General features: G+C 41.1%; 1 protein-coding gene across 1 annotated transcript; it reads left to right on the top strand.

The window, feature by feature from the left end:
• The first annotated feature begins 582 nt into the window (after positions 1 to 582).
• LOC126651326 (uncharacterized) lies at positions 583 to 6,086 on the top strand. Its single transcript, XM_050337112.1, is given in 3 exon segments — positions 583 to 921; positions 924 to 2,117; positions 2,119 to 6,086. Coding segments are annotated over 3 exon segments (3,474 nt in total). The 5' UTR covers positions 583 to 633; the 3' UTR covers positions 4,111 to 6,086.
• Positions 6,087 to 9,229: the final 3,143 nt, after the last annotated feature.

Below are 9,229 nucleotides of genomic sequence, written 5' to 3'. Positions count from 1 at the left end.
TCTAAGTTATATTCAGTGCGGCAGGAAAAGGGAGAATCCCCATCTGCCTTTTTGGAAAGGTTAAAGGAAACAGCTCGACAATTCACGGACTTAGATGTAGAAGCTGAATCAGGGAGGTTACAGTTGGCTCTAATTTTCATGGGGCAGTCGCAAGAAGATATTAGGAAAAAGCTGCAAAAGCTGGAAGGTGAAGAAACAAGGAACTTAGAAAAGTTGTTAGAGGTAGCTTGGAAAGTGTATAATAATAGAGAACAAGAATCTGCAAAGAAACAGCGAGCGAACATGTTGGCAATTTTACAAGCTGCAGGAGGCGGAATACAAAGGGGAAGGGGGCGGGGAATTAGAGGAAGAGGGGTTGGTCGCGGTTTTGGTAACCAAACAGGGTTTGGATTTCAAGGAGGACGTGGAAAATTAGGGCTGAACCAGTGTGCGCTGTGCAGAGGACAGGGACATTGGAAAAATGAATGTCCTATGGGTATGGGATTAGGGGTAAATCCATTTGGTGAAAACATGCAGGGTGCAAATACTGGGACACCGCAAGGTGTCGCCCAAGCATTTATGTTGCAGGATTACCAGAGTCAAAGCTGACTAGATCGGGATCTTAAGGTTATCCTGGAGATAGAAGGAGAGCCTATGGAATTCCGCGTGGATACCGGAGCTAGTTTTTCCGCAATGAATACATTAATGGGTCCCTTAAGTAATTCAACTGTCCGTGTCGTGGGTGTATCAGGTCAAACAGAGGAAAGGGCATTCTTGCGTCCACTGGATATTAAATTTAGAGGAAAGCAATTAGATCATCAATTTCTTTACATGCCTAATAGCCCGGAATGTTTATTAGGGAGAGATTTGTTGTCTTCCCTGCAAGCCAAAATTGTGTTTGAAAAGGGTAGGGTCAAATTAGAGATTCCAGAAGAAATGTGGCACAGATATTTACTGTAAATGAAATAGAAACAGAAGCAATTCCTCACGAAATAGAACAAGCAGTGGTCCCTTGGGTGTGGGAGGCTGGAGCTCCAGGATTATCCAAAGCAGCAACCCCAGTAGTAATAGAGCTCAAAGAAGGAGCACAGCCAGTACAGGTAAAACAGTACCCAATCAGTTTAGAAGCAAGAAGAGGGGTAGCACCTTTAATCAAACAGTTTCTAGTTCTTGGAATATTACAAGAATGTGAATCAGAATTTAACACACCTATTTTTCCAGTCAGAAAACCTAACGGAAAATACAGATTGGTACAAGATCTACGGGCGGTCAATTCGTTAACTAAAGACATTTACCCTCTCGTAGCCAATCCCTATACCTTGTTAACATCTGTTTCTGAGAAATTCCAGTGGTTTTCAGTAATAGATCTGAAAGATGCCTTCTTCTGCATCCGATTGGCACCGGAAAGCTGGCACCTTTTTGCATTTGAGTGGCAAGATCCCGACTCTGGAAGGAAAAGACAACTCACCTGGACGCGGCTACCCCAAGGGTTCAAATCCTCGCCTACAATATTTGGTAATCAATTGGCAAAGGAACTCGAATATTGGAAGACAACTCAGGTAAAGGACTCTCCTTTCTCTTACATAATACTGCAATATGTTGATGACATTCTTCTGGGCACTGAACAACAAGAATTATGTTACAAGCTGACTATTGACCTGTTGAACATGTTAGGTCAAGCGGGTTATCGGGTCTCAAAAGAAAAAGCCCAACTAGTTAAACAAAAAGTTATCTACTTAGGCTGTGAAATCTCTCAAGGTGTCAGGCGACTGGGAGCAAACAGAGTACAAGCCATCTGTGCTATCCCAGTCCCACGGAATAATCAAGAATTGAGATCTTTTCTAGGGATGATTGGCTGGTGTCGCCTATGGATTCCTGACTTCGGACTCCTTGCTAGACCACTGTACGAAGCCGTAAAGGAGCCACAGTTAATCTGGAATCCAGCACAGGAAAAGGCGTTCCAAACTCTGAAGAAAGCCTTGCGAGAAACACCTGCCCTGGGACTGCCCGATTTAACTAAAGATTTCCAGCTGTATGTCTGTGAAAGACAACGATTGGCTCTGGGAGTACTTACCCAACGACTGGGACCATGGAAGAGACCCGTCGGGTACTTCTCAAAACAATTGGATACTGTAAGTTGGGGGATGGCCTGGGTGCCTGAGGGCAGTGGCAGCCACAGTGACGCTAATTCAGGAAGCACGTAAACTGACACTGGGAAGGCACATCACAGTGTACGTACCACATATGGTTATTGCTGTTCTGGAGCAGAAAGGGGGGCATTGGCTCTCCTCTAGCAGAATGTTACAATATCAGGCCCTGCTCAGAGAACAGGATGACATTGAATTAAAAGTCACTAACCATCTCAATCCAGCTGAGTTTCTCAGGTCCACACAGGAAGAGGGAGTCCTGGAACATGACTGCATGGAGACTATCGAGCATGTCTATGCAAGTCGGAAGGACTTGAAAGATGAACCGCTGGAAAATCCAGATTGGGAACTGTTCACAGACGGATCGAGTTTTGTGGAAAACGGAACCAGGTATGCTGGGTACGCGGTGGTTACTTCACAGGGGATTGTAGAAGCAAAACCACTGCCCCCAGGTACATCTGCACAGAAAGCTGAAATTTGGGCACTAGTGAGGGCCCTGAATCTGAGTCAAGGAAAAAGGGTGAACATATGGACTGACTCTAAATATGCCTTTGGAGTAGTCCATGTACATGGGGCACTGTGGAAGGAAAGAGGGCTACTTACTTCCCAAGGCTCAGCCATAAAGCACCGAGACGAAATACTACAACTCCTGGAAGTCATACATCAACCAGCAGCCGTAGCAATAATGCATGTGAAAGGACACCGGCCTGATTCAGGACCCGAGTCTCAAGGGAACAGACTGGCAGATCAGACAGCTCGGCGGGTAGCTACAGGAACTTGGACTCAAATGGCTTTGTTACCAACTCGTGATAATCCAGCAACAGTGCACATGGAAGAAAAACCCCATTATACACCAGAGGATGAGAAACTGGCCCAAATGATGGAAGCAAAGAAAAATGTGAAAGGATGGTATATTGCCCCTACTGGACAGGTAATACTGCCAATCAGAATAATGAAGACAGTACTTGAAGTTGAACATGGTAAGTGCCATTGGGGTGCAGAGGCTTTGGTAAAATTTCTAAAACATAAGATTTTCTCAAATCAGATGTTAACACTAGCAAAAAGGGTGAATGCAACCTGCCCGGCCTGCATTAAGAATAACCCTATAGTTAGGAAACAGGTACAAATGGGGAAACTTCAAATTGGGCAACTTCCAGGGGATTATTGGCAAGTAGATTTCTCAGAATTACCAAAAGCTCAAACATACAAGTACTTACTAGTGTACGTGTGTACTTTCTCAGGATGGCCAGAAGCTTTCCCATGTAGAACTAATCAGGCAAAAGAAGTAGTGAAAACCCTCCTAAAAGAAATCATTCCGAGGTTTGGAGTACCGTTAGGATTGTCCTCAGATAGAGGGCCACATTTCATTGCAGGAGTTGTACAGGATTTAGCCACAACATTAGGAATAATATGGAATCTCCACACTCCATGGAGACCACAATCTAGTGGACAGGTAGAGAAAATGAATCAGACCTTGAAAAATCAATTAAAGAAAATTTGTCAAGAAGCAAAAATCCAGTGGCCCCAAGCATTGCCGCTTGCTCTGTTAAGAATTAGAATTAAACCCAGAGAAAGAATCGGAGTGAGCCCATATGAGATCCTATATGGAAAACCATACCATGCAGCAACCTACCAGGGTGATCCTCATGTACTGGGAGACCAAATTGTATTTAACTATATTTTGTCTCTAAATAAGACCCTTGCAGCACTCCGGGGAGCCTTACAGTGGAATCGGCCCCTGCCTCTGGAAAATCCAGTGCATGACATCTCTCCAGGAGACCAGGTCTACCTGAAGAATTGGTCAGCAGAACCACTGAGAGAATCATGGGACGGGCCTCGCCAGGTGTTGATGACAACCTACACAGCAGTCAAGGTCGAAGGCATCGACAACTGGATTCACTACACGAGGGTCAAGAAGGTTCCCAAGCTGTGGTCTGTGGAGCCCATTGCACCGACCAAAATGGTGTTCCGGCCAGTCAAATAAAGACTGTAACACGAGCGATAATATTGTTGTTATTGATAAATACTACTGATGCATTTGTTAAAGTCAGTGTTTCTAATTCCTCTTTCTTAGTACCCGAAGGTACAGCCGTCAATCTGACCTGTTCCTTCTCTGACGACCAGGGAGCTGGATTAGAAGAAGTGAGTGCTAGATGGCGAAAGATGGATCAGGACCACATTATGATGAATGGTGTGACTACAGTATGGAATGTGACACAGCAAAAAGGCTATACCGTCCTGCAGGTACCCAATGTAACCTCTAATGCAAATGGTGTATATTCCTGCATAGTATGGATTCGAATGAGTTTTGATTATGGATATGTCAAAATACAAACACTTAATTTTACACACAATGAAAGCACTACAGTGCAATTACCATCCCCTCACATGCAGTCTGCCAGATGGAATGATCCTACCTCTATTTATGTAAAAACTGGGCGAGTGACCCGACAAACTCATGCATCACAAATCTCGCAGGTCCCACATAGAAAAATCACACAAGAAAATTTAGTAGTTGGATTAATTAGAGATTTTGGGAGAGTTCAAAATGTCTCCAAAATTACTGCATGCCTCCCGATGCCTCAATCAGCCGGAGATCCAATTCCATGGGGAGTAATACCAGTACCAGAAGTCCCTAAAATGTTTAGAAATACTACATGGAATTGTAAATTTGTGACAACTACTTCGACTGATCTAACACTTGCCTGTCTACTAACAAAAGTGAAAACTAAAAACCAATGTAAAGAAATGCCTGGTTTTTGGCAATGGCTAAACAACCCAATTGGTGATCAAATCAAAGGCAACTGTGTAGTGTCACCCTCGGCTGTTATCCTCAATACACCGTGTAAAGCGGTTAAAGTTCCTATCCTGCGAGAAAAACGTGAACAAGTGTGTCAAAATATTACTAGTTCCACTACAATGACAGAATGGCAAACAATTTGGGGGCCGAGCCTCTTAGAAGTTTATAGTTACATTGGACAGGTACAATGGTGCATCCACTGGGTAGGTACCACAAATCAGGATTACTCCTTTTTACATCCGAAACACAAACAGTGGCGAGAAATAGTCTCACCCACAGGACTGTGGAATTGCACTCGCATTTACACATGTGACACTCCCAATAATGACATTAGCTTAGTCCCTGTAAGAATGCTTTTACAATTAGGCTGTGAGTGTCGTGGGTATAATCACTCTATGACAGGTCACAACAATTTACGTGGTCTCGACTGCCTAACTACCACGGTGGCAAGTCCAGGAAATTTAGTCTGGGTAATGGGACATGGACAATGGACCACTCACATGCCCGTAGATGGACCGGCGACACAAATTACCTTGGGTGTTCCTACGCTTTGCCCATACTGGAAATCAGGAAAATTGACCACACTTGACATGCAACCTAGGCAAAAGAGAGATACAGAACGAGACTCCGAAAATTGGCATGACCCGTCAGATGCAGTTAAATTTGGGTGGGCAATGGAGTCTTTGTTCGCACCAATAGCATCATATCGCAATAGAGAAATGCTGTTTAAACTAATGCGACAAACTGAAAGATTAGCTGCAGTTACCAAGAAAGGTTTTCGTGATATGAATGTTCAATTACAAGCAACCACACGCATGACCATACAAAATCGAATGGCATTAGATTTAATTCTATTGAAACAACATGGGGTTTGCGGTTACCTGCACGCACAGGATGAGCACTGCTGTATCCACATCCCAAATGTCACACATGAAATTGAAAATGATATTTCTCAATTAGAACAAATTGAAGGAAACATGCATAAATTACAAAAAGAAGCAGAACATAATTGGATCGGCGAATTATTCAGCTCCCTCGGTCTTCATATGTCAGGATGGCTGTCTTCCATCATTCAATATGTTTTAATGTTTAGCATAATAATTCTTGTTGCTTTAATAGTATATAAGTGTCTCTTAAGAATAATCGCAAAAGAAAGACAACACACTCGGCAAGTTATGATGGCGCTGACTCGTAAAGAAGTCCTTCTTCCGGACGGTGATTCTCCTCCCGAAGAATCATAAGCGACAACAGAAAGATTTGAGCATCCTTGCAATTGAAGATTGAAGAATGCTCAAAAGGGGGGAGTTGTTGCAGTGTGGAGCATAGGCCTGAAAAGACCCCTGCCAGAAACAAGTCAGGGCATGTCAGAGCTAAGTTGGGACTGCTTAGACATTAAGGCTGTGCTGGCCAAAAAGAAACAATAAGTCAAGTAGAACCGAGACAAGAAAATTTGCAACTAGAGATAGGATGTAATCTGGTGGTGGGATTTAATTATACGATGTTTACAGTTAGGTAAATGGATTAATACTTGAATATAATCAAAGTGATATGTAAGTTTATGTTTAACTACTATGTCTCCTGTGAAATGTAAAACTAATCATGTAACCTTGCTTGGAAAATAGTATAAAAGATGCGTTCAAAATGTGGGTCTTTGGGTACCTGTCTTGGGACAGGAGTCCACAGGGACCCCGGGCCCTGAATAAAGCACCGCATAAACTGACACTCTGTGAGTTTGTGTTCGGATTACGGGCAGCATCTGTGTGTATTTTATTTATTTATAGAACATATCAGTATGTACTGGTATTCCAGCTAAAATGCAGACACAGGAGTGTGACATTGGATGGATTTTGCAAAAGAGTCCTAAGGATGAAGAAAAAGTAGCCTCTGTTATACATATGCCAGGTTAAGTGAAGGTAACTGGTTTAGTGCAGGGCTACTTGACAGTCTGTTTTTCACTTATTGCTGGGTCTGCAGTGAAAAATTCCCAATGTCATTTTTGTTAGCAAGGATTGGCAGACAAAGTAGCTGCCATGCATTCACATTCTTCTTTAATTTTGGCATTTAAACCTTTCTCACAGACCATATATTCAGCTGGCCTGGCCTCTCCTCAAGCTTGGGGCCATCATGCAAGTTGGTGATTCATTCAGGGAGATAACTACAAGCAATCACAGAGTGTAAACATTCCCAGCCTCGAACACTTGTGAAAGCACAGGTCCTTTAGAGACCCTTAAAATTATAAGGGAATGCCACAATCAAAAGCCTATTAGTGTTGCACTCAATATTCTTGCAATTTTTTTTTTTTTTTTTTTTTTTTTTTCACCATTCAAAGTGACTCTGCTGGAGTCCAGGTCCTTCTGCAAGAAGGAACAAATGAGGCTCTTTTTACTTCCTACCTTACAGAAAGATGAGCAGTAAGATTCCTGCTGGGCCTTTACCTGCTCTCACTTTATCTCTCCAACTCCATGCGGTTTACTATCAGGTTATTTTTACAGTTTATACCAGAAAAAAGATTTAAAAGTTTTTTACGAAAAAAATTAAGAAAGCTAAGCAGTTTGTGAACAAAAGGTTGGACCATTCCTATAAGACATAACTAATGTTTTTGGAGATTGCAAGTATTTAAGAAATAGGTATGTTTTAATATATCTGTTCCTATCTGCTTAAAGTTAATAAAACTGAAGGAACCAGATGTCTTTGAGATTATTGCAGATTTTCACTGCCAGTAACAATTAAGCCACAATGGGGAACTTATGGGGTAAGAGAAAACAGTAAAATTAAAATTCAAGTGCATATAAAGTAATTATACATTTAAACTGTAATCCACCCATATAATTTTGTAGTCATTGTTTTGCCATATTATTTTTTTTTAAGAAAACACATAGATTTGATGAAAAGAGTTTTAATTAAAAAATCTTGACAAGACATCAAGGCTTAGTCCTCAAAAGAGTATTCTTTAAAAGCTAAATCCTAGGCCAAAAATGTCACTGCAGAAGCCAGAGAAACAAGTATGTAAAGCTCTTAGCATTTTAGGGAGAATCTGATAGCATATGGACAAAACTAAGGGGATTTTTAAAAAGCCCAAAGAAAAGATATGTTGTTTATGAGAGAGAAGCAGTCAACAGTTTTCAGATTCAGAGCCCATTCAAATATTCTGTTTAGAGACTGATGTTTGCTTTGGAAATCAATGAGTGAAATCAATGAGTGAATCAATCAGTGAGAGATTCAGTAATCCCATAACAGCGCACTTGTGTTTCCCACAAAATCATACAGGCACTTTCCACCTGGTGCATGCCTGCTCTGCATTCACAGCCTGAGGTGAGGAGTTAAAAGCAGCACCATTAGGGCTTCTTAATTAACACTTCCCAAATGCTCTGGATCCCTGTCTCCAGGGGCTTAGCTGGGCTCCTACACTACTCCTTCTATTGGAACTTGATGTCCTCAGAGGGTTTTGTCTCTTATGTCAGATGCTGGGAACATGTTAAGAGGCAGGTTTCTTCTATAATACTGGTCTTTCATCAACAGAATTATGCTGCCTGTTACCGATATAGAAAAAAGAGTAATATGGAGAGTCAATAAAGCCTTCTATAAATCCAGCATTTTGAGGATCATAAAGCCATATAGCACTTCCATCAGGAATCTCCAGTACTTTTTTTAAGAAAAGAGATAATTTAGCTAATTTAGTTACAGTCTACAGGTACAGGAATTGAAATAACCATATTTCACTTTAGCATACCATTTTGGGTATTATTATTAGAAGGAAAATTGTCTTAGGAATAGCTCTTAAATAAATTTAAAGTTCACAAAATAAGCTTCAATGATATTCCTAGAAGAATTTCTGAACTACTTAAAACAAATCCCCCAATGGCCACTATCACTAAATGTATAAAGAACAATAAATAAAGTGATATTACTTGAATTAAAACCCAGTACATCAATACAAACCAAAACCAGTTCTTCACAAACGTTCTTTGGTATATTCTCCTGTTTCTGCCTTCATAACACACTGATTAACATAGTAACTATTTTTTTATTTCTGATTAAAACAATTCATACTTCTGAATTTGTACAAACCTTTGGAAAGCTTTAAACAAATGAGGCTCACATGAGCAACAGTATTTTTTGCAGTGATAATAATTGCTACTGTCATTTAAACAAATCAGGCTCTATTAAACTGTTACAAAAGAGAATCTTTTTCCCATTTAACTTTTTGCTCGAGGTATAAGCAAGTTTATTTCTTAGCCAGATTTTCTGAGGAATGGAGTTTATGGAAACTCCATCACTTCAATGACTTGTAAATACACTTGCA

The sequence above is a fragment of the Myiozetetes cayanensis genome, unplaced genomic scaffold, assembly GCF_022539395.1.
Source record: "Myiozetetes cayanensis isolate MyiCay16 unplaced genomic scaffold, myiCay2020 scf6-25, whole genome shotgun sequence".
Taxonomy (NCBI): domain Eukaryota; kingdom Metazoa; phylum Chordata; class Aves; order Passeriformes; family Tyrannidae; genus Myiozetetes; species Myiozetetes cayanensis.
The sequence above is the reverse complement of the archived record's forward strand: the minus strand, read 5'-3'. Positions and strand labels throughout refer to the sequence as shown.